Source organism: Neoarius graeffei, chromosome 18, assembly GCF_027579695.1.
Source record: "Neoarius graeffei isolate fNeoGra1 chromosome 18, fNeoGra1.pri, whole genome shotgun sequence".
Taxonomy (NCBI): Eukaryota; Metazoa; Chordata; class Actinopteri; order Siluriformes; family Ariidae; genus Neoarius; species Neoarius graeffei.
Window position 1 is genome coordinate 19,801,475 of NC_083586.1, and position 26,560 is coordinate 19,828,034.

Genomic DNA, 26,560 nt, shown 5'->3' on the forward strand with positions numbered 1-26,560 from the left:
TCATTTTCCTCAATAAATACATCTCATCTCATTATCTCTAGCCGCTTTATCCTGTTCTACAGGGTCGCAGGCAAGCTGGAGCCTATCCCAGCTGACTACGGGCGAAAGGCGGGGTACACCCTAGACAAGTCGCCAGGTCATCACAGGGCTGACACATAGACACAGACAACCATTCACACTCACATTCACGGTCAATTTAGAGTCACCAGTTAACCTAACCTGCATGTCTTTGGACTGTGGGGGAAACCGGAGCACCCGGAGGAAACCCACGCAGACACGGGGAGAACATGCAAACTCCACACAGAAAGGCCCTCGCTGGCCACAGGGCTCGAACCCGGACCTTCTTGCTGTGAGGCGACAGCGCTAACCACTACACCACTGTGCCGCCCCTCAATAAATACATGACCAAGTATAATATTTTTGTCTCATTTGTTTAACTGGGTTCTCTTTATCTACTTTTAGGACTTGTGTGAAAATCTGATGATGTTTTAGGTCATATTTATGCAGAAATATAGAAAATTTGAAATGGTTCACAAACTTTCAAGCACCACTGTACTGTAGCTATCTGATTGGATGATGATGGTGATGTTATTGATGAAGCTAAATTATCTGTGTAACATTAATGGGTAATGAAGCATTACATCAGTGGCTAGAATAACCATAATTAAACAGAGATCAGATGTGCGAGCAAATATAAATCTCAAGGATTTAACTTAGCAAAACAAATAGCAATCAGAACAGTCTGTATCAATTTCAAGCATGCCAAGCAAATATCTCTACCAATGCCCTCTTAGATCCTGAAAGGATCTTTTCTGCAAGCAGAGGGACAGACGCAGAGACATGACTATGTGCAGTGTTCAAGTTTTCAATCAAAGCTTAAGTAATCACTGACAGTCACATTCAAATCACCTGTAAATGAAACACCAAGGTTACTTTTGGTCTAAGGGGTTGGGAATGGTCTGCCCATTATTACCTCAAAAAGAAACAGTTTGGATGTCAAATTGGGAGTCATTCTAATTTCACAAGGGATGGACAGTAGAAGGTCACGTCAGCTTCAGTAGCCTGAGTCTGCAGAAAAGCTGTCTAAATAAAAATGAGAAATAATTGAATAAATGGGTAATTCAGAAACATTTGGGCAAGGTTTGCCCTCTTTGGCTGCCCACTTAGCAGCTTGGTCTGCTAAGCAGTTCCCACTGGCCTGAGTTGAGTCACCAGAGTCATGACCTTTGCTTTCAATGATGGACAACTGTTTAGGCAAGGAACATGCTTCCAAAAGATCTGTGCCAAGAGAGGCATGCAATATAGGTTACCCTTCGTGGGCTTAAAGCCGCATGAGTGTCAAATTTTCAGAAAATCATGAGCTACCTCAGAGGCATAATGGGAATCAGTAGAACAAACAGAATACCCACAAAGAAAATCTAAATCATTGTATTTTGAAGAAGAACTTTATTTATCACACATACACTTAAGCACAGTGAAATCCATCTGAACCAGCAATGAGCACACACACACACATACCCAGAGCAGTGGACAGCCATGTTACAGTGTCTGGGGAGCAGTTGGGGGTTAGGTGCCTTGCTCAAGGGCACTTCAGCCCAAGGCCATCTCATGTTAACCTAACCAGATGTCTTTGAACTGTGGGGGAAACTGGAGCACCTGGAGGAAATCCATGCAGGCATGGGGAGAACATGCAAACTCCACACAGACAGGCCCCCCCATCAACTGCTGGGCTCGAACCCAGAACCTTCTTGCTGTGAGGCAACAGTGCTAACCACTACACTACCATGCCACTCTTTTGAACAAGAGCCATCAACAAACGTGCACACCATGCTCAAAGGGAGTCTGAGACACATCAGACCTAAGCACTGAGGTGGAGGTAATTTCTGCTAGACAGTCATCTTCCAACCATGCTGGATCTGGGTTGGATCTGCAGGATAACATCAGGTGGTGTAACAAAAGAGCTGGGGAATTAGCTGACATGACAGGCATAATAGACAAGTTTTGAGTGGCACACAGAATAGACTCATAATCAAGAATGCTGCTGAGCAGTCATACAAATTATTTACCATCAAGCATACCTGATATGATGCATGTAAAATCAGAGAGTGAGACAGTGCCAGTTTTTCAGTGTCAGTCACCATGAGAGCAGAGGCTGCAACAGCACACATATGCAGGCATATCTTGGACCACAGAGTCCAGCATCTTTGATAAATAAGTGACAGGATGATAATGTCCACCATGCTCTTGGGCCAGGACCCCTACCACAGTCACTCCATCCTCCAAGACATACAGGTGGAATGGCAGACTGGAATCAGGTAGAACCAGTGCTGGAGCTGATGTGATAGCCGATGATAATACAGATAACAAAATGAGTGCATCATTTCAGAGGATCATACAATGTCATTGGGTTGCTCTTTGAGACAGGACTTTCTCAAGATCTTGTCATGATGAGAACAGTCTGGAATGTACTGATGGCAGTAGTTAATGAGTCCAAAAAAAGATAACATGGCAGTCTTCCCTTGGTAAAATTTTCTATAGATTTCTATAGAAAAAAAATCTATAAAAATTCTATAAAATTTGCAAGAAGGTTTTGGGTTCGAGCCCAGTGGCCAATGAGGGCCTTTCTATGTGGAGTTTGCATGTTCTCCCCATGTTTGCGTGGGGGTGTTCTGGTTTCCTCCACAGTTCAAAGACATGCAGGTTAGGCTAATTGGTGACTAAATTGATTGTAGGTGTGAATGTGAATTGTTGTTTGTCTCACTGTGTCAGCCCTGTGATGATTTGGTGACTTGTCCAGGGTGTACCCTGCCTCTTGCGCATAGTCAGCTGGGATAGGCTCCAGCTTGCCCGCGACCCAGCACAGGATAAGTGGTTATGGATAACAGATGGATGCTGTTAGCCTCATTTTATTAAAGGCAGCGGTCTAGATGCTATTGATGCGAAAGCTTACCTCATATGAAACCCTCAGAGGGCATGAACTACACAAAGGTAATTTAAATAATCCAGAAAATCAACTTTTCCAGCTGCATAACCCGACTCTGGCTACAACAAACTCTTTCTGCGGAAATGTTGATGTAACCTTTGGTCTCAAGTTAAGTGGCCTCTGAATATAGCCCAATGTTTGTAGTAACTGCTACACAGCAGAGATTTAATTTGGCTGATTCAGAAAGATTAATTAGGAATGAGTGTGTAAAGAGCAGAAAGTGTATTTTTAATAAAACATACCATTAGTTGGTCACTGATGCTCATATTTAATATTTGACTTACATAAATTTCATGATAAAAATGAACTAGGTTGTAATCCCTTTTTCAAATGGATGCTTTCGCAGATAACTCAGATGTTATAATCTTCAATGTAATCTTTAATAAATTCAGCAATCGCCTTAAATGCCAACAGAATAAGTACATCTTTTGCATTATTTGGTTCACATTCCTCATAATAGTTGCTCACTGGGAAGATGCATTTCACTGGTGGACCAAGTCTGTGGCTGCATTTCTCCATCTAGACATACAGAGAATATAAGTCGTCATGGAAAAATACTTCACAAAAACTGTACAGAAAAAGTGGATTGTAATTTGCACATGAAAGCTAGAAGCAGGAGCAAATTTGTATTAATTATTAGAAAAAATGAGGCACATAATAGGACAATGTCTGTAAGATGGATATCAAATGTAGGTTCAACAAACCGTATCTTTGATTTTCTTGCTTTTGTAAACCTCGGTTAGATCCTTCTTAGCCAGTGGGCAAAGAGCATCTATCTTCGTCATCAGAACTACATGAGGGATGCCTGGCATACACAGATAATTAAAAAAAACAAACCAGTTAAATATAAATAAAGGCATTTTTCTGTTATTCTGTGTCATTGGCTCAGACTTTGGCTGAAGCCTATAGAGTCACCTGTCTCTGTGTATGTTTAACCAAGTTTGAGCGTGAATGTAATTGGTGTGCCAGGCTCAGGTACTAATTCCACAGTTGCGGTGTGGCACCACTGCATACTGACTATGTAAGTGCCATGTTACATAACCTCAGTTCGCGATGTAATCTGTGACTGGAGCGGTTCCGGAAAGAAACAGAGTTTGCAATGTCAATTCAAATCCTGGTGTCGACGTATTTCTGAGCGGGCTATTTTTTCTATTTATGTACCGTAGCTTCCATCTCCCAATCAGACAAAGGCTGAGCTCAGACCTGCACAGCTCTCTAGTTTTTATAGTAAAATTGAAGATTTACAAAATTATAATAATAAAAAAAGCACAGAAAAACAATAAGAATTGTTATTCATTAGTCAGCCAGTGCTGTGGACACAGATGTCTCCATCAATCAGTCTAGTCCTTCTTGCTTCTACATCATATGTCTGAAATGTACTTAAAATATATTTCAAATAGGAAGGAACTATTTCAGACATATGACTTTGCTGTGACCATCAGAATATTATCTCATCTCATCTCATTATCTCTAGCCGCTTTATCCTTCTACAGGGTCGCAGGCAAGCTGGAGCCTATCCCAGCTGACTATGGGCGAAAGGCGGGGTACACCCTGGACAAGTCGCCAGGTCATCACAGGGCTGACACATAGACACAGACAACCATTCACACTCACATTCACACCTATGCTCAATTTAGAGTCACCAGTTAACCTAACCTGCATGTCTTTGGACTGTGGGGGAAACCGGAGCACCCGGAGGAAACCCACGCGGACACGGGGAGAACATGCAGACTCCACACAGAAAGGCCCTCGCCGGCCCCGGGGCTCGAACCCAGGACCTTCTTGCTGTGAGGCGACAGCGCTAACCACTACACCACCGTGCCGCCCAGAATATTATTGAATGGTAAAATAAAATATATTCTTTTAAGCCACTTCATGATGGCAGTGTATTGCTACCATGCCAGAAAAAGAAAAATGAATGAGCATCAGGTTATAACCTAAAAACTATTGTGATATGTTTTTTTTTTCCACATTATAACAAGATATTTTCACGTTATCACAAGATATTTGTTATTTTTTCAGACAAACTCATACAAATGTTTCATGTTATAACAATTTCATCTCATCTCATCTCATTATCTCTAGCCGCTTTATCCTTCTACAGGGTCGCAGGCAAGCTGGAGCCTATCCCAGCTGACTACGGGCGAAAGGCGGGGTACACCCTGGACAAGTCGCCAGGTCATCACAGGGCTGACACATAGACACAGACAACCATTCACACTCACACCTACGGTCAATTTAGAGTCACCAGTTAACCTAACCTGCATGTCTTTGGACTGTGGGGGAAACCGGAGCACCCGGAGGAAACCCACGCGGACACGGGGAGAACATGCAAACTCCACACAGAAAGGCCCTTGCCGGCCCCAGGGCTCGAACCCAGGACCTTCTTGCTGTGAGGCGACAGCGCTAACCACTACACCACAGTGCCGCCCGTTATAACAATTTTATCACATAATTACAAGCTAAATAGTAATTCTTATAATAACAAAAGCTCCTTATTAAGATTCAAGATGTTTATTTGTCATATACACAATAACAGACACAGCGGTTTATTATTGGGTAATGAAATTCTTATTTTGCAACTGCCCGACCAAACTATGCTTACCAATATAAAAAGAAATATATATATAAAATATGAAATATAAAATATAAAGTGCATATGGAATGCAAAATATAAAAGTAGAATGAAAAATGAAGATAACATTTAAAAAAAAAGGAGAGGCAAACAAACAATGTGCAAACATAGGTAGATATACTGTGCAATGACTTGTGCAAAATTGCTAATATAATCCGTGGTTCAAAGCCTGATGGAAATATAGAGGTAGATGGTGATTATAATCCGTGGTTCAAAAGCCTGATGGAAATATAGAGGTAGATGGTGATTTATAATCCGTGGTTCAAAAGCCTGATGGCCTGGGGGTAAAAACTGTTTGTGAGGCTACGTTTACATTAGACCGTATCTGTCTCGTTTTCTTCGCGGATGCACTGTCCGTTTACATTAAACCGCCTGGAAACGCCGGGAAACGGGAATCCGCCAGCGTCCACGTATTCAATCCAGATCGTGTCAGCTCCGGTGCTGTGTAAACATTCAGAATACGCGGATACGCTGTGCTGAGCTCTAGCTGGCGTCTCATTGGACAACGTCACTGTGACATCCACCTTCCTGATTCGCTGGCATTGGTCATGTGACGCGACTGCTGAAAAACGGCGCGGACTTCTGCCTTGTATCACCTTTCATTAAAGAGTATAAAAGTATGAAAATACTGCAAATACTGATGCAAATACTGCCCATTGTGTAGTTATGATTGTCTTTAGGCTTGCCATCCTTCCACTTGCAAGTGGTAAGTGATATGCGCTGAGATCACACACACAGCGGCTCAGTCCCGAATCACAGCTTGTTCACTTCACTCGCGTGCTCTGTGAGCTGCGCAAGGCCAGAGTGCGCACCCTCCAGAGGGCACTTGCTGTTCAGGGCGGAGTGATTTGGAGCGCAGGATGCCTGCGGAGCCGAGCGTATCCGTGTATTGGTATTGCTGTGTGCACACAAATCGTGTACTGGTGTTGCTGTGTGCACACTAATCATTTAAAAAACGTTAATCTGATGATCCGCTGATACAGTCTAATGTAAACATGGGCTCAGTCTAGTAGTCCTTGCTTTCACACTCCTGTAGCGTCTGCCAGATGGTAGGAGCGTGAATAGTCTGTGTTGTGGGTGTGTTTGGTCCCTGATGATGCTCTGTGCCCTTTTTGTGACCCGGGTGTTGTAAATGTCCTGTAGTGGGGGGAGGACAGCTCCACAGATGAACTGTGCCATTTTAATGACACGCTGGAGAGCCTTTCTGTCCTGAGTTGTGCAGTTCCCGTACCACACAGCGATGGAATTTGTCAGGACACTCTCCACTGTGCACCTGTAGAAGTTGCTGAGGAGTTTGGTGGACAGTCCAAATTTCCTCAGCTTCCTCAGGAAGAAGAGTCTCTGTTGAGCCTTCTTGATGGTCTGCTGTGTGTTGTGTGTCCAGGTGAGATCCTCACTGATGTAAGTTCCAAGGAATTTAAATGTTTTCACCCTCTCCACCTTTGTCCCGTTGATGTGCAGCGAGGCGTGCTGGTCTCTCCTCCTCTTCCTCGGGTCAATAATCATCTCCTTGGTCTTCTCAGCATTCAAGGAGAGGTTTTTTCCTGGCACCAGGAGACCAGCTGAGCCACCTCCTCCCTGTAGGCTCTCTCATCTCCACCGGTGATCAGCCCAATGACAGTGGTGTCGTCAGCGAACTTGATGATGGAAGTGTTACTCTGGGTGGGGGTGAAGAGGGTGTACAGGAGTGGACTGAGCACACAGCCTTGGGGGGTCCCTGTGCTCACTGTCTTGGTGCTGGATGTTCTGGTACTGACTCTGACAGCCTGGGGTCTGTTTGTGAGAAAGTCCAGGACCCAGCAGCAGAGGGAGGATGTCAGTCCAAGGGTGGAGAGCTTCTCTGTCAGTCTGCTGGGGATGACAGTGTTGAAGGCTGAACTGTAGTCCACAAACAGCATTCGAACATGGGTGTCCCTGTGTTCCAGGTGTGACAAGGCTGTGTGGATGGCTGCATTGACGGCATCATCAGTTGAACAGTTCTGACGATATGCAAATTGAAGGGGGTCTATTGTGTCTGGGATGCCCTTTTTGATGGATGACATGACTATCCTCTCAAAACACTTCATTACAACTGAAGTGAGTGCAATTGGGCGATAGTCATTCAGGCATGTTATATTGTTTTTCTTTGGGAGGGGCACTATGGTGGTGGTCTTGAATTAAAAGGTGATAAGTTTGTATTATTAACTTATCACATTACAACAACATAAGTTGTACGTGTCACACCTGCATGCCTTGGCGCATACATCAGTCAGACTCTTGGGCGCGTGCCATTAACTATGCACACCTGCACAGGATTAAGGTGTATCAGCACACCTACATAAAGACTCTGAAAACACGCGCTCAGTGCGAAGTATTGTGCTACTTTACGCACACATTACCGAGCCTTATTTTCCTGTATTGATCTCCTGATTTCCTGATTCCTGTTTTCTGATTATGCTTTCATCTGTGCCTTGGATAATCTATTTGTGCCTCGCCTGACCTTTTAGTTCTTTTCCGTTTATGATTTATGCTCGCCGATTTGGATTGTTTGCCCAGTGTCACTTTCAGTAATTAAAACGCTTCTACACTTATATCTGTCTCCAACCCTTCCTTGACAGTACGTGATAAGTTTGTATAATGTGAAAATATCTTGTTCAGACATGAAAAACATCTTGCTATAACAAACTTTTAACGTTATAACATGACACTGATCTGTTTTTCTTTTTCTGGAGTGGAAGCAATACGCTTCCTTAATCTATGGGGAAAGTCTGTGAAAACATACATTTTCATCAAAGCCTTTTAGACATTTATGATGTTTATACAAACTACCAAAGAAAACTGAAAATTGCTGCCTACAATATAGAGCAGCGGCTACAATTATCGACACCTTAATGATCTTTTGGCCATCACAAAAGTAGAAAAGATTTTCAATCCATAAATTGTGCATGAATAATTACTCAAACTTCCACTGGAAAAAAAAAAGAAAAAGAGTTGATTCCTGATTACTTTGCGTATCAGATCACATGACACCGTTCCACAAGTATTGACATCTTTGGACACAGTTATTGACACCGTTCCACAATTATTGACACCCAGATGATTATTTATTTAAAAATAATAATAATAATAATAATAATAATAATAATAATAATAATAATCGTTTTGTGGTATTAAGTTAACAAAACATAGTTTTTATTTCAAATTTGTTTTACATAGACTTATATTTAGGACAAAATATCTTTTATATAAATATATTAATGTTGGTGCTTACATACTGTAAATGAGGAAGTAATTCTAATGTTTGTCAACAAATGAACTGATAATGTTTAACCCGAATCAGAAAATCTTTTTGTTCCACTTTCTAAGTATTTTTGTAGATCACATTTTGTTAATCATTCACTGTTGTTTGTATTAATTTCAAGTTTTGTAGTTTACTAATAAATGTCAACAGGCAACTGACATTGTAAACACATGAAAATCCAGGTCAAAGGTCACGTGTCATTCCTTGAACCAAAATATAAAATGTCTACTGATATTGTAATATGTGGTAGAGATTTACAACAAACTGCAAAAAAAAAAAAACATTCTGAATGGAATAGAAAAATATGAATAGTTCAAGCATGTAATTTTTTTAATATGCTAGGAATTTAATTCTGGTCTAATTCTATTTATAGCAATAGGATTCCAAATACTCTATAAGCATTCCATTCTGTTATGAGTCAGAAAAAAATATATAAATCACAGCACTTTTTTTAAGTACTTTATCTACTTCAACAATGTTATACAAAGATCAATCCATAACAGTTGTAAATGTGACTTAAATCCACTGGGTGTTGATAATGGTGGACACCGGTGAAAGTGATTGCTACTATCGACACCTCATGTGACTTCTCAAAGGCACATACAAAATGGCGACTGTCAAATGAAAGAGTAAGAAACAAAGTAGGTTTCAACAAGGATATCATGAAATATCAGTGAATTTGATCAGTAAAACCATGTCCCTGATCTTTCCACCATGCTTACTTGCTGTTCCCTTTTCTTTTGATGAGTTGTACATTAACCTCCCTCCTGTTATGATTACGGGTAGAAGGGATCAGTTTAGTTTTTCAAATTTACATGGCAGGAACAGACTAACACTGCATTGTTTTAGTATTGCAGCTTGAATAAAATGCTGTGCATTTAACTTGTCTGGGTTTGGTTTTAATTTATTTGTATGAGCTACAGTACCATGCCACAGGGAGCCACTAGAAATTTTGGACCTATGAAAGAATATAATATCAGCAATTACTTGCTTGCTGTCAGGGTACAGGCACTTATGGACGCAAATGCAGGGGGGAACGGGTGTGTCGCAAGCTGGTAAACAAATCCAAATCTTGAGACGAGAATCAGAGTCAAGTTCATGCTAGGGGTCAGTCAGAGGATGTCAGAGGTAAATAACAGTCTCAGGTTTGAGAGAATAATGTAGCAGGGGTTCAGAAACACAAAGAATCAGGCCGAAACAACAATAGCTTAGTATGATCAGGTCTGCAGAATGATACTTCGCAATGAGCTGGAGTGTTTGGCATGCTTATATAGGTTGTTGGAATAAGGAACAGGTGTAATCCCAATCAGTGCCCAGGAGAGGGAGGGCGGTGTGATGCTTGGGAGTTGTAGTCTGTGGCGGCCATGCTTGAAGGCAGCCACGAACTTGCACAGTCACTGACACTTGCTTCTAGCAAGTGTAGGAACCCTGTTGATATATAAATATGTGATATTTTGGACACAATATGGTCAAAGTTCTGTTATTTTTGCTCTACTAGTGGAAATAGATCCTGAAGAAGCCACAATCATTTTATAGCATGCTGACTCGGTAGCTCACATTCATTTGCACATTCACATTAAAGGTGCTTCAGGTTAAACTGGTGTCCCTTCTTCCTTTTCATTTTCATTTTATGAGATTACAGTACATATTTAAATCAAAAGTTATATTCCTGAAAAATATCATTTGCTGCAGTTGAAGTCAGAAGTTTGCACACAGGGACATGAATGTAATGGCAATATTGGGCTTTCAGCGACCTCTGAGCTGTTCTTTTTCTGTGGCAGATTGATTGTACAACATACATCTTTAATCGGAGAAAAAAACCCAAGAGTTTGGTGCACAATTTTCAATTTATTTATTTTTTCTTAAATCAACACTGGGTCAAAATGATGCATACCGGGTCAAGAATTTACATATAGCACACCTAATATTTGGCTAAATGTCCCTTAGCAAGTTTCATCTTCATCAGATACTTTTGGTAGCCATCAAAAAGCTTCTGGCAGAATCCACTATGAGCAATGCACTAGTTCCACTGGCAGCAAAACAGCCCCAGAGCATGATGCTACCACCATCATGCTTCCTTGTACTTACGGTATGGTCATTGTGGAACAAACAGTCAGTCTTGTCTGACCATAAAATTTTCCTCCAGAAGTTTTTTTTTCTTTGTCCATGTGGTCACCTCCAAACTTTAGTCAACCTTGAAGGTGTTGATTTTGGAGCAGGAGCTTCTTTCTTGGACAGCAGCCTCTCAGTCTGTGACAATGGTAAACTCATACTGTTGACCTTGAAGGTGTTGATTTTGGAGCAGGAGCTTCTTTCTTGGACAGCAGCCTCTCAGTCTGTGACAATGGTAAACTCATACTGTTGACCTTCACCTTCTCAGGGCTTGAGCTCTTTTACGGTGGACTGAGACAAAGTGGAAAATTGTCCCGGTGTCTGATGAATAAAAATTTTAAAAATTTTTCAGAAATCATTGGCATCATGTCCTCTAGGCTAAAGAGGAGAGGGACCATCTGGCTTGTTATCAGTGCACAATTCAAACGCCAGCATCTGTGATGGTATGAGGGTGCATTAGTGCACATGACATGGGTAGCTTGTACATCTGGGAAGGGATCAGTGATGCTGAATGATAAATACATGTTTCAGAGCAATATACTGCCATACAGACAAAATCTTTTTCAGGGAAGGCCTTTCTTCTTTCAGCAAGACAACGCCAAACTGCTTTCTGCACATATTAAAACTGCATGGCTCCGTAGTAAAAGAGTCTGGGTGCTAAACTGGCCTGCCTGCAGTCCAGACCTGGCTCTCATTTAAAACGTGGCGCATTATGAAGCCTGAAATACAACAAAGGAGACCCCGAACTGTTGAGCAACTAAAATTGTATATCAGGCAAGAATGGGACAACATTTCTCTTTCAAAGCTACAGCAGTTGGTCTCCTCAGTTTCCAAACATTTACAGAGTGTTGTTAAAAGTAGAGGTGATGCAACAGTGGTAAACATGCCCTGTCCCAACTTTTTTGAAGCGTGTTACTGACATCAAATTTAAAATGAGCATATATTTTTCAAAAAAACATAAAATGTATCAGTTTCAACATTTGATATGCTGTCTTTGTACTATTTTCAATGAAATATAGGGTTTCCATGATTTGCAAATTATCACATTCTATTTTTATTTACAGTTTACACAGCATCCCAACTTTTTTGGAATTGGGGTTGTGTATACAGTTGTTGAACTGATGATCTTAGCATCTGCAGCTGTTTAGAAATTGCTCTGAGAGACATTCCTGAGCATATATTTTTCAAAAACACATAAAATGTATCAGTTTCAGCATTTGATATGCTGTCTCTGATTGAAACTGTATGTCTGCTAATGATTTCAAGACTATTTCAAACTAGTAAGTGGAATTTTACATAAAGGACGCACATGAGTGGAGTGATACACACAATGAAATATCCCAGTGTTGTTATGGGAAATATCAGCACTCTTGGAATGCTGCTCTACTGATCAAATTAGTGGACCAGAACTAACTGTTTTATATAAGGTTTTAAGGTTAGAAGGAAAAAAAAGGGTGTTGGCTTGGGAAAACTCTTTATGTGCTGGCTTTGTACCCAACATGATCTGTCAAGACCATTCCCAAGACATGGATGGAATGTAGCATCAGTAAAACTGTTTGGGATTTTTCACACTATTTTGGGTTTTTCACAGACTACCAATAAATAAATAAATAAATAAAACCTTTGCTTAACTTATTTAGTTTAGTGCCAGTGTCACCAGAGGATTTTCATTGCAACTAAACGGGGACATTACTTCATGAATGAATGAATGAATGAAAGTTGACCATTCCTAAATAGCCCTTAATTCAAACACATTATTAATAAAACATCTACAAATTCATCTACAAATGAATGTACAAAAATGAATACTAAATGTTACATGCAAATCAACAAATATAAAACAACCAATATAATAAGGTAATTCATGCAACATTATTATATATTGCATCTTTTAGTCACTCACCCAAGCTGAGTGCTTCCTTCCTGACATTTTTCATCTTCTGAATGACCTCATTTGGCATTAGGGTGATGCTATCTGCAGGCACTACACTCACCAAACAGTGCACTTTGTCATTTGGATTGGGGTCATTTATGAAGTCTGGGTCTGCATGACTCAGTGGAGAAGCAGGATTAAACTGAGGACAAAGAAAAGAAAAATGAAAGGATATACTGGAGAGTATAAAATATTGCATCTTTTCTTGATGTCTGTAGTTGTATAAAATACATTTTTTATGTGTTTTATATTTTCTGCCAATGATCTGGTCTGTGTAAACATTGTAAAGCACATATTAACAATTAACTGGAATTAAAATATGTTCATTCTTTTTCTACCTTATAGTCTTCTTTTACATGGCCATGCAGTGCATGAATAATATCATGAGGATCAACTCCATCTTCCTCATGATTTTCCAGACCCATAACGTCATTGAGGACAAATGGCAAAGTCTGAGAATTTGCATCAGTGATTTTGTAGGTTTTGTACTGTGAAAAGAAAACCAAAGTGTAATAAAAGGCTGATGAATAATGACATACTGTAGTCTGAGATCCAACTAAGGGTAATCACATCATAATATTTTTAGAATTTTCTTAAATGGGACATGCCATGGAAAACCATTTTTCCTTGTTGTTTTTGAAATATGTTGATGTGATTTTGGGATGTACTGGGCCTTTCAGAGTGAACTGTTAAATTCCCAGTCTTCTCAGTCCAGCAATAGACAGAAAACAGGCAGAGAGAATAGGTCAATAACAAAAGTGCATGCTTCTTACATAGAATCTCCTCTCATTTTTTATGATACCAACCTCCATTAACATATGATCACCCATAGCAATCTCAATCAAGAAATGGAGCTGTACCAGTTCTGTTGGAGTCAATTGCCAGTCCACTAACCACAAGTAAAATGTTTAAAATTTGAAATAAATAAATAAATAAATTTAAAAAATCAAATATTAAAAGCTCTATTGTATATTGTTATAGATTTCTCCTTTTGAACTGAACCTTAGTTTGCTCGCATAGGCAAAGCCTTCAGGTAACATTACTCAGTCAGCTAACATTAACATTCTTTCCATGCTGCTAAATTTGATAAAACATGTAGTTTGACATATGTGGTTTAGAATAAGAAGCAACTCCCTGTTGTGTGATTTTGGTAAATTTGTTAGACACCATGCACTGAGATGAGCTCTCGTAATGTTACAAAGGCTTCTTTTTCACCACTTCAGGCAGTTAGCTGTTGCTAGTTCAGGTTAACTTGGCAAGGTAGCTTACTAGTACAGGGTTACTTTATCCCCTCCATTAGTTTATGGATGTCCTGCATTGACGTGTGTGTGTGTGTGTGTGTGTGTTTCTCCTTCCTGTTCTTAGTTGGAACAGGTTCCATTTTGGTAGTGCTGGAGGGGGTATATAAAGGAAACTTCTCATCAACCTTAACTCCATGTTGCATGCCATGTGCCAGACTTGTTTGTATATTGGTCTGGGCAATATTCCTTTATGTAAAAGTTGTTACCTAAATTGTTTGAGAGATGAATTTGGTCATAATATGTTGAAAAGTCTTGTTTGGATGTTTGTTACCCTGGCTGGAAAGATGTAAGTTATCGTGGATTTTTCTCCTGCTTTTGGATTAGGTAGGGAGACAGGGAAGTAAATTATATTTTTGTTGTTTTTGTTTTGCTTTGTTTATGGATTTGTACATTTTGGGATTGAGCTTAGTGGTGGGTTTTGTTTATTATTTTGCCATTTACTTACCCCTGCAGAAATGGCCTGGGTGTTGCCTTGGTGGCTTGTCATATGGTAAATGTATTATTTATTATATCATTGCTGTGAATACAATTATTTGAAGGAAATCTGTTGTAGGAGTCCTTTGTGTTTTCCCTAGTCTCCTCATTCACCCCATGTCCTTCATACCCTCAACTGACATCAATATTGGGGTGCTCATCTGGGATTTGAATTCAGAACTTCTTGCAGCCCAAGTAGAATCATACTCCTAGATAAATGTTAGGGATGTGATGAGGTGCACAAGCTATGTAAATATTGTATTATATGTCAATATATTCTGGAATATTTGTTTCACATGTGCACAAACATCTGGATGTTATCATAAAAATAACAACGTGAAGACTGTAGCAAAACAATTCTATGGGTGTGGATGTTAGAGTTCTCCTTTAAAGATATTAGCCAATCAGAAGAAAGCAAATTACATATTTAATATTTAAATGCACAGCTGCAAAATCTGCCTGTTGTATCCTATAGGCTTTTCATACCATGCTAAAACAGCATTGAGAAAAAAGAACCAAGGCTTTGTTTGTTTGTTTGTTTGTTTGTTTGTTTGTTTTAATAAACAACCTCAGAAACTTTACAAATGCATTTTGGGAATAATATAAAATAATTGAAAGTGTATGGTATGTCCCTTTAACAAAATAAATTAAAACTGATTTGATGTTTGTGGACATTCTCTGGTTGCAAAAATACTTTCTTTTTGATAATAAAGTGGTGTTTGAAAAGTCAGGAACTGATATGCCTTCAGCAAATATACTGATCCAAATATTTTGAGTAAAACTCATAAAAACATGTCAATGATTATGACACAGTGCTAATATACTATGGTGGTATGATATTTGTGTCAGCCCCACGTGCTTTGGCATGCACACCAGAAGGACTCTTGGGCACGCTCCGGACTGCGTGTGCGCCAAGCGGACTCTCGCATGCGCGCCATTAACAAGGCTCACCTGCACACGATTAAGGTCCATCAGTGTGCCTGTATAAAGACACTGAAAACACATGTTCAGTGCAAAGTATTGAGTACCTTGTGACACTTTATCAAGCTGTGTTTTCATATTTGGGCTCCTGGTTTTCCAATCCCTGTTCCTTGTTTTCATTTTGTCTGTGTCTAGTATACTCTGTTTGTGCCTCACCTGACCCTGTGCTTGTTTAACATTTATGATCTTGTCTGGTGAATTGGATTGTTTGCCTGATTGTCACACTTTTCTCAACAAAACTATTTCTGCACTTACACCTGTCTACTACCATTCCCTGCCAGAATACTTTGCCAAACAATGGATGTAGCAGAATTCTTCCAGTACGCCATTCCACGCCGCTTCCGGATTTCCATGTCTCAGCCCTTAGCCTTTTATTTCCAGCGGCATTTTGGAATGAGCCCCCCGGCACCTTATGAGGGAATAGATCATCCTCGGGGATTCAGTCTGCAATGTGATATTTTCTATGCAAACCTAGAAGAACCCAAGCCACCAGAACTTATCTAAGTAAGCTTTATGTTCACTTTGATTTCTGGATGAGCATGCTGATGGGTGGAGTACCTGATCCAAGTAGAGCAACCTTGTCTTTGGAGCTCACAGACTTTTCTAGACATGCTCTGGTTCATCTATGAATCATTAGAAAAGGACGACCCCCATGAAATATTTTGGGAGGGGACTACCCCGTCTGAGGTCGACACAGCAGCAGAGGAGGCCGTTGTTCCAGAGTCCCTCCTAGAAGCCATCGTTCAAGAACCAGTCCCACAGCCTGATCCACAGTCAATCCCAGAGCCAGCACCTGAACCAGAACCAGGGATAGAACCAGAACCAGTGCAAGAGCTGGAGCCTGCATCAGTGCCAGTACCTGAACCAGAGCTAGAACCAGAATCAGTGCAAGAGCCAGAGCCTGCGTAAGAGCCAGCACCAGAACCAGAGCTTGTGCAGGAGTCAGAGCCAGCACCTGAACCAGAGCACAAGCCTGAACCAGAGCCAGAGCAAAAGCCAGTGCCTGAACCTGAGCCAGTGCCAGTGTCAGCTCCAGAGCCAGTGCCAGCACCAGCACCAGAGTCAGAGCCAGTGACAGTGACAGTGTCAGCTCCAGTGCCAGTGCTAGTGCCAGAGTCAGAGCCAGTGCCAGCTCCAGCACAAGAGCGCATGCCAGAACCTGAGGAAATTCCACAACCAGTGCCAGAGGATGACAGAGTGGCCTCTGCCTCAGCTGGCTATGAAGACATCATCATCTTGCTGCCGCTCAGCTATGAAGATGTCGTCACCCAGCCGCTGCCTGGCTATGAAGCTGTTGTCGTCCCATCGCTAAGTCCTGACCAGGACCAGAATGATGCACAAACAGAGCTCGAGCCCATGCCTGAGTCCAGTGCAGAGTCCAAGTCAGGTCCAGAGCTCGAGCTCACATCCAGTCCAAGGTCCAGTCCAGAGCTCCAGCCCATGCCTGAGTCCAGTCCAGAGTCCAAGCCATGTTCAGAGCTCGAGCCCACACCAGAGTCCAAGTCATGTTCAGAGCTTGAGCCTGAGTCCAGTTCAGAGCTCAAGCTCATGCCAGAGTCCAAGCCATGTTCAGAGCTCGAGCCCAAGTCCAGTCCAGAGTCCAAGCCATGTTCAGAGCTCGAGCCCAAGTCCAGTCCAGAGTCCAAGCCATATTCAAAGCTTGAGCCCATGCCAGAGTCCAAGTCATCTCCAGAGCTCAAGCCCACTTTTAGTCCAGAGTCCAAGTCCTGTCCTGAGCCTGAGCCCAAGCCCCCACCTGAGCCGAGTATCCGGTGCCACGTCAGCTCAGAGTGATGCGCAGATGGCATGGCTTCCAGCATCAGGACCTCATCCCCGAGGTGAGGAAGGATGGATTTTTGCTGCCAGAGGGAGCTCTTTGGGGGGGGGGGTCTGTCAGCCCCATGCGCTTTGGTGTGCACACCAGAAGGTCTCTCTGGCGCACTCTGGACTGCGCGTACACCAGGGAAACTCTCGCACGCTCACTGTTAACAAGGCTCATCTGCACATGATTAAGGCGCATCAGCTTGCCTATATAAAGACACTGAAAATGCATGTTCAGTGCAAAGTATTGAGTTCCTTGTGACACTTTACCGAGCCATGTTTTCGTATTTGGTCTCCTGGTTTTTCAATCCCTGTTCCTTGTTTCCATTTTGCCTGTGCCTAGTATACTCTGTGCCTCGCCTGACTCTGTGCTTGTTTAACCTTTATGATCTTGCCTGCAGAATTGGATTGCTTACCTGATTGTCACGCTTTTCTTAATAAAACTACTTCTGCATTACATCTATCTACTATCAATCCCTGACAATTTGGGGCATGGCCTCAGCATTTGAGACTTGAACGATAGATTTTCTTTGTCATTCTCCTCATTATTCCAGAATACTAATCCAGCCACTGGGGGTGCATAAGCGTACTCTTGGCACCAGTCCCAAGCCCGGATAAATTGGAGAGGATTGCATCAGGAAGGGCATCCAGTGTAAAACTGCACCAAATCTAACATGCGGAATGAAAAGAGAAATACCATACCGGATCGGTCGGGGCCCGGGTTAACAACAACCGCCTCCGGTACTGTTGGTCAACAGGGTGTCGGTGGAAAGTGTGCTACTGTTGTGCCAAAAATGGAGAAGGAGAAAGAGAGGGGGGAGGTGTGTTAGGAGAGAGCGTGAAAGATGGAAGAGAAGGAGCTTAGAATTGAGGGTAGGAACACTGAATGTGGGAACATTGACTGGCAAAGTGAGAGAGTTAGCAGGTATGATGGAAAGAAGGAAGTTGGACATTTTGTGTGTGCAGGAGATGAGGTGGAAAGGAAGCAAGGCCAAGAACATTGGAGATGGATGCAAGTTGTTTTATTATGGAGTTGATGGAAAGAGAAATGGTGTTGGTATTGTTTTGAGGGGATAGTTGGTCAACAGTGTGATTGATGTGAAGAGGGTGTCAGATAGAGTGATTGGCATGAAGTTGGAGATTCAAGGAGTAGTAATCAATGTTGTGTGTGCGTACACCCCACAGGTTGGATGTGAGAATGAAGAGAGAGAGTCTTTCTGGAAAAAGATGGATGAAGTGGTAGAAAGTATACTGAGGGAGGAGCACGTGCTGATAGGAACAGATTTCAATGGACATGTTGGTGAGGGAAACAGAGGAGATGAGGACATGATGGGCATATATGGTGTAAGAGAGAGAAATGTGGAAGGGCAAATGGTGGTTGATTTTTCAAGGAGGATGAATTTGGCAATAGTCAATACATACTTCGAGAAGAAAGAGCAGCACAGGGTGACGTTTAAGAGTGGAGGAAGATCTACACAGGTGGACTACATACTCTGCAGAAGGGGTAACCTGAAGGAGATTGGAGACTGTAAAGTGATGGCAGGGGAGAGTGTAGCTAGACAACATCAAGTGGTCGTGTGCAGGATGAGCTTGAAAGTGAAAAAGAGGAAGCGTGAAATAGTGGAGCTGAAGATTAAGTGGTGGAAACTAAAAGAGGGAGAACATCAGAAGGAGTTTAGGGAAGAAATGAGACAAGCATTGAGTGGTCATGGAAGTCTGCCAGAAGATTGGAATACTACTGCTGTACTAGTAAGAGAGGCAGCAAGAAAGGTGCTAGGGTGGTCATTGGGAAGGAGGAAGGAAGACAAGGAGACATGGTGGTGGAACAAAGAAGTGCAGGAAATTATAAAAGAGAAGAGGCTAGCAAAGAAGAACTGGGATGATCAGAGAGACGAGGAAAGCAGGCAGTTATACAGAGAGATGAGACAGAAGGCAAAAAGAGTGGTGGCAAAAGCAGATGCATACCAGGAGTTGTATGAAAGACTGGAGACCAAAGAAGGAGAGAAATACCTGTACAGACTAGCTAGGCAGAGAAACAGGGAAGCGAGGGATGTACAGCAGGTAAGAGTGATGAAAGATGTAAATGGAAATGTGCTGACAAACAAAGAGAGTGTATTAAGAAGGTGGAAAGAGTACTTTGAGGATTTATTAAATGAGGAGAATCCAAGAGAGAAAAGGTCAGATTCATTGGAGACAGAAAATCAGGAAGTAGAGTTGGTTAGTAAGGATGAGGTCAGGGCAGCCATGAAAAGAATGAAGAATGGGAAAGCAGTCACACCAGATGGTGTCCCGATTGAGAGATGTTTGGGTGAGATGGCTGTGGAGTTCCTAATGAGATTGTTTAATACGATCCTAGAGAATGAGAAAATGCCAAATGAATGGAGAGTGTGCTAGTCCCAATATGCAAGAATAAGGGAGATGTACAGAGCTGCAGTAATTACAGAGGAATAAAATTGATGAGCCACACCATGAAGTTATGGGAAAGGGTATTGGAGGCGAGATTGAGAAGAGAGGTAGCAATCTGTGAACAGCAGTATGGGTTTATGCCAAGGAAGAGCACGTTGGATGCAATTTTTGCTTTAAGATTGTTAATGGAGAAGTACAGATAAGGCCAGAGAAAGCTACATTGTGTGTTAGTAGACCTGGAGAAGGCATACGATAGAGTGCCAAGAGATGAGTTATGGTATTGTATGAGAAAGAGTGGAGTGAATGAGAAGTATATTAGAGTGGTGCAAGACATGTATGAGAACAGTGAAACAGCAGTGAGGTGTGCAGTTGGAACAACTGAATGGTTCAAGGTGAAGGTGGGACTCCATCAAGGATCTGCTTTGAGTCCTTTCTTGTTTGCCATAGTGATGGATAGCTTGACAGACGAAGTGAGGCAAGAGTCACCATGGAGCATGATGTTTGCGGATGATATTGTGATATGTGGTGAAAGTAGAAAGGAGGTTGAGTTGGGTTCGGAGAGATGGAGGTATGGATTGGAATGAAGAGGAATGAAAGTGAGCAGCAGCAAAACAGAATACATGAACATCAATGAGAATGGGTATGAGAGTGGTGAAGATGCAAGGAGTAGACGTAAAAAAAGTTGGTGAATTCAAGTACCTGGGGTCAACTGTGCAGGAAAATGGGGGCTGCGATAGTGCAGTGAGAAAGAGAATGCAGGCAGGGTGGAGCAGTTGGAAAAAGATTTCGGGAGTCATTTGTGATCGGAAAGTTCCAGCAAAAGTGAAAGGTAAGTCCAGCTGTGATGTATGGATTGGAGACCGTACCCTTAATGAAGAGACAGGAGGCAAAGTTGGAGGTGGCGGAGTTGAGGATGTTCAGGTTTGTGATGGGAGTGACAAGATTGGACAGTATAAGGAACGAGCACATCAGAGGGACAGCACATGTGGAGAGCTTGGGAATTAAGCTAAGAGAGATGAGACTGAGATGGTATGGGCACATCCTGAGAAGAGATGCAGAGCATGCTGGAAGGAGAATGTTGAGGATGGAGCTGCCAGGCAAACAAAAACGAGGAAGGCCAAAGAGGAGATACATGGATGTGGTGAGAGAGGACATGAAAGTGGCAGGTGTGGTAGAGAAGGATGCAGAAGACAGGGAGCAATGGAGACGAAAGATCTGCTGTGGCGACACCTAATTGGGAGCGGCCAGAAGAAGAAGTATAACAGGTCTTACTGATTTTGTGCAGCTCTTTCCTGCAGATGACTCTTCCTGTGCCTTCATGACAATTTTTCCTTTGAATACGCTCATCACAGAGTTTATAAAGCAGGATTTCCCAGCTCCGACAGGTCCATGAAGCAGTATTCTAAAATGGCTGATTTCTGGATGATTCAACTGGAATTGACGTAACTCAGATTTCAAGTGTTCTTTTCTGCTGTTTAGGGCAAATCAGTTGACAGTTTAAAATGAAATACAAGCAAAATATAACTTTCAGAGAGCCTTTGAGGGGGGCGGCACGGTGGTGTAGTGGTTACTGCTGTCGCCTCACAGCAAGAAGGTCCGGGTTCGAGCCCCATGGCCAGCGGGGGCCTTTCTGTGTGGAGTTTGCATGTTCTCCCCATGTCTGCGTGGATCTCCTCCGGGTGCTCCGGTTTCCCCCACAGTCCAAAGACATGCAGGTTAGGTTAACTGGTGACTCTAAATTGACCGTAGGTGTGAATGTGAGTGTGAATGGTTGTCTGTGTCTATGTGTCAGTCCTGTGATGACCTGGCGACTTGTCCAGGGTGTACCCCGCCTTTCGCCCGTAGTCAGCTGGGATAGGCTCCAGCTTGCCTGTGACCCTGTAGAACAGGATAAAGTGGCTAGAGATAATGAGATGAGATGAGCCTTTGAGGTAATTTATATTAATTAAAAGATGAAATTATATCCACAACCAGTCAAATGTTTGTACATCATACTCATTTTTCTATTTTTTACCAGTTTATAATAGTAATGAAGACATTAACACTATGAAATAATATGTATGGCCTTATACATTTTCCAAGAAAAGTATAAAACAAATCAAAATTATTTTGTACTTATTATACTAGCGCATCTCAAACAATTAGAATATTGTGAAGAGGTTCAATATTTTCCATGTTATTTAAGATAGTGAAAATTTACATGTCAACTAAAATGTTTCCAGCATTTTTCTGTTTTAATTTTGATAATGATGGCCTACAGCACAAATTAAAAAAAAAAAATCTCAAAAGTTTAGAGTATTTCATTTCGAGTTTGGGTAAAACAGTATAAATATCATGTATCTCTAGGTTTAGTTCAGTACATGCAACCACAATCATGGAGATTACTGCTAACTTGACAGTTGTCCAGAAGACAATCATCAACACTCTCCAAAAGGAGGGTAAGTCACAGAAGGTCATTGTTGAAAAGGCTGGCTGGAAAAGGTGCACAAGCAACAGAGATGACTGCAGCCTTGAGTGGACTGTCAAGAAAAGTTGATGCAAGAACTTAGGAGAGCTTCACAAGGAGTGGCCTGAGGCTGGTGTCAGTGCATCAAGAGCCACCACACACAGACGTCTTCAGGAAAGTGGCTACAACTGTTGCATTCCTAATATCAAGCCACCCCTGAACCAGAGACGATGTCAGAAGCTTCTTACCTGGGCTAAGGAGAGAAAGAACTGGACTGTCACACCCGCACGCGTTGGTGCACACAACAGACTTTCTCCCATGTATGCTCTGGACAGCGTGTACAACGAACTGACTCTCATGCACACCCTGAACAGCACACATTGCTAATGACTGACACCTGCCTCGGATTTAGGCACAATCCTTATATAAGCACAGTCCTTATATAAGGATGCTCAATAATCATTCACTTCACGAAGTACTGTGTTGCTAGTCACACATTACTCAGCCTTGTTATCTTGTAGTTTTCCTGGTTTCCTGATTCCTGTTCTGTGTTATTAATTCTGATATTGTCTAGCCTTGTTTAACCTGTTAACCTCACCCGATCCTTTGCCTGTTCTTCAGTTACGATTGCAGCCTACCATTTGGATTGTATGCCTGTTTACTGTTTCTTTTATAATAAAGACTCTCTTCTGCAAATACATCTGTCTCCACTCCCATTAACCTGCATCCCAGTATACTTTGCCTTAGTGACAGAATACCTCACCTGACTGACAGACTCTTGCTCAGTGGTCCAAAGTCCTCTTTTCAGATGAAAGTAAATTTTGCATTTCATTCAGAAATCAAGGACCTAGAGTCTGGAGGAAGACTAGAGAGGCACAGAATCTAAGGTGTTTGAAGTCCAGTGTGAAGTTTCCGCAGGCTGTAATGATTTGGGATGTCATTTGCTGGTGATGATCCACTGTGTTTTATCAAGTCCAGAGTCAATGCAGCATGTAACAGATTTTGGAACACTTCATGCTTCCATCTGATAACAAGCTTTATGGAAGTGCTTATTTCCTTTTCCACCTGCCCACTGTGCCAAAACTACTACCAAATGGTTTGCTGGCCATGATATTACTGTGCTTGACTGGCCAGCCAAATCACTTTTTCAGAAGTTGGACATTTCTGTATTGTAAATCCTTTTTTGATTGTTCTTGGGAAATATTCTAATAATCTGATATACTGGATTTCTGTTTTTCATGAGCTATAAGGCATAATCATCAAAATAAAAACAAAAAAAGGCTTGAAATATTTCACTTTACATGTAATGAATATAGAATAATTGAAAGTTTGTTTTTTAGTTAAATTATGAAAAAATACTTTTCAAGATATTCTGTTTGTTTGAGATGTACAAGTAACATCAAGCTGTTATCTGGTTAAAACAGTCTTTGAACAGTCCATTCAGAGTTCACTATTTTAAACAGGACATCTGCCATTCTACAGTAAGGGTGACATGACACCAGGCCATGTCATGGCATCACATGATGGCTTTCTCATAAACTCTTGGCCTCCCAGGGATATATATAATAACACACACACACACACACACACACACACCTACTAGCCATAAAATAAAAAACGCTGACAGGTAAAGTGAATTACACTGATTATGTTGTCACAATTGCATCTTTCAGGGATATACTAGGCAGCAAGAGAGAAGTCAATTTTCAAAGTTGATGTGTTGGAAACAGGAAAAAACAGCAGGTGTGTGGGTGGATCTAATAAAGTGGCCAGTGAGTGTGTATGTATGTACGTGTGTGTAATTCTATCTATCTATCTATCTATCTATCTATCTATCTATCTATCTATCTATCTATCTATCTATCTATCTATCTATCTCCACGTTCACTGGATATGAGCAATCATATGCTCTGATTGGCTACTCTACTACTAGGATATCAACTCATATACCATGAGTTGAGAAAAACAAAATGGTGGACCATGTTACTGAACCAACAGAGAACAAAATAAAAACCCTACTCAAAAACAAAACCCCAACAAAATATGGAATAAAAGTATTTTATGGTAAGAATGTCTCATCTCATTATCTCTAGCCACTTTATCTTGTTCTACAGGGTTGCAGGCAAGCTGGAGCCTATCCCAGCTGACCAAAGGCAGGGTACACCCTGGACAAGTCGCCAGGTCATCACAGGGCTGACACATAGACACCCGTTCACACCTACAGTCAATTTAGAGTCACCAGTTAACCTAACCTTTATGTCTTTGGACTGTGGGGGAAACCGGAGCACCCGGAGGAAACTCACGCAGACATGAGGAGAACATACAAACTCCACACAGAAGGGCCCTCGCTGGCCACGGGGCTCGAACCCGGACCTTCTTGCTGTGAGGCGACAGCGCTAACCACTACACCACCATGCTGCCCTTGGTAAGAATGTATCTTTTTTTATTTTTCAAGAATGATTATTTTTTGCATTTTTCACAAATTACTACTGTCATTTCACCGGTTTGTTTACGTTCTAAGCGGAAATTATATTGTTGTATGTTTTGTTTAAAGTTTTTATTCATCAAATTTGCAAAAAATAAAAATGCTCTGCTTCTCAAAATCCAGTGAATGTGGATAGAATAAAACAGTTATTCCACTCAATCTTGTCGTACATGGCTTAGCCAACTCAGTGTTGCATGCCTTGTCGGCTGTCAGCTTATGTACAACTCGATTTCGTGGAACAACTGTTATATATGTTACTAATCTAGGGGTTTACACCAACAAGTTTGATGTACACAATCACAACTTTTTTATTTATTTGTTACTGTTGTAAATATTCTTACAAACAATGCAGATTTTCCTCCACAAAACCTGATTTAAAAAAAAAAAAAAAAGCATTACTAAAATCAATTACTTACTCCCAGTCCACATTTCTCCATGGTTCCTCAAAGTCTACAAATAAAAAGATAAGACAGAATTCAATATAAGGACCCTTGTTAGTGTCCCCTGTTGCAGAGTGCAATGTTGCATCCTGACAGCTCTAAAGTTTGACCCTGAGCTTGGGTTAATATCTGTGTGGTGTTTCACATATTTCCCCTGTGTCTGTATGGGTTTCCTCGCATCTCCCATAAACAAGTATAAAGTTCACAGAATAAAGAAAGATCATGTTCATCAACGTGAAGTTCTACTTAATAATGACTTGGTCAGGGTTACTGTCATTCAAATTAGACTTCTAGCTTGTAGCCTACTAACATGTTTTTCATTTGGGAAATCAAACCAACTAAACTCATTCGAAAATATTGCAGGAAGATCCAAACAAAAACTGATATCAACAATAATGTGTCAATAGCTAGCTAATTTGGAAACATGGCTGTTTTAAAACATATGACTGAGAAGCCAAGAAGCTATCAGCGAGAAAACTTATCAGAAAGTTCCACAGGGCATCTTGATGAGACCAAGACTGTACAGGTTAAAGAGTTATTATTTGCTGTTGCAATATTTTTTTTTCTGTAGGCCTGAGGTTCTTTTCAGTGCTTTCAAGCTTTTTTCAGTGATCTAATGGGAGGATTCACTTCCAGAATTTTTGCAGTGCTAAACAGATACAGATCGTGCCATTACTTTGCACCCCTAGTGTTATGTTTTAGTTTTCTGTTTCAGCAACTTTCTTGTTAAGACTGCACACAAATTTACAGTAATTTAACAGCTTAATACAAAGAGCTAAGTTTATTTCAGTGTATCTCTGTTAAATTATTCCAACAAAGTTATCTAACCTTTTAGAGGTGCTGGTTTTGATTTCTTTAAACCCATTTTGGTCGATTGTCTTCCGTTGAAGCTGATCTTCTTCACAGCCTAAGTACATCAACACAATTTTAAACCAGTAACATAAATCCAACATGGTGTAGTGGATCATGTGGGTGACACCCAGCATGACTTAACATACAGTATGTCCTGTTCTTAATCATAAAAGACGTTACTTTGAGAAGTATTTTGTATCAGAATAGACATTATATGAAGACAAGGTGTGGGGCACTTAATTTTCTCCTTGATAGAGCAAAAATAAAATGGTACTTACCAAATAAGAACGCAGACTAACCTTCACAAAAATACTGAAGAATTCTGTGCTTTCACTTTCACTTCACAGCCAGCCCTCCCCTTCCTTTATCTTCTTCTCTCTCACACACAAACACACCATTATCATGATGTAC

The 26,560-nt window shown here is 41.3% G+C and overlaps 1 protein-coding gene across 4 annotated transcripts; it reads right to left on the minus strand.

The window, feature by feature from the left end:
• Window positions 1-1,426: 1,426 nt before the first annotated feature.
• On the minus strand, window positions 1,427-26,527 carry LOC132865981 (interferon-induced protein 44-like). Of its 4 annotated transcripts, none has more exons than XM_060898510.1 (8): window positions 26,449-26,527; window positions 26,126-26,204; window positions 25,274-25,307; window positions 21,199-21,397; window positions 13,282-13,431; window positions 12,914-13,085; window positions 3,688-3,788; window positions 1,427-3,502 (listed from the first exon to the last, which is right to left on the minus strand). In XM_060898510.1, the coding sequence occupies exons 2-8, from the start codon at window positions 26,160-26,162 to the stop codon at window positions 3,335-3,337; spliced, it is 861 nt and encodes a 286-aa protein (XP_060754493.1). In that variant the 5' UTR covers window positions 26,163-26,204; window positions 26,449-26,527; the 3' UTR covers window positions 1,427-3,334. The 4 variants fall into 4 exon arrangements, with proteins under 4 accessions (XP_060754493.1, XP_060754494.1, XP_060754492.1 ...); XM_060898511.1 differs by having other exon boundaries at window positions 21,199-21,394; window positions 26,428-26,524; XM_060898509.1 differs by having other exon boundaries at window positions 26,428-26,524.
• Window positions 26,528-26,560: the final 33 nt, after the last annotated feature.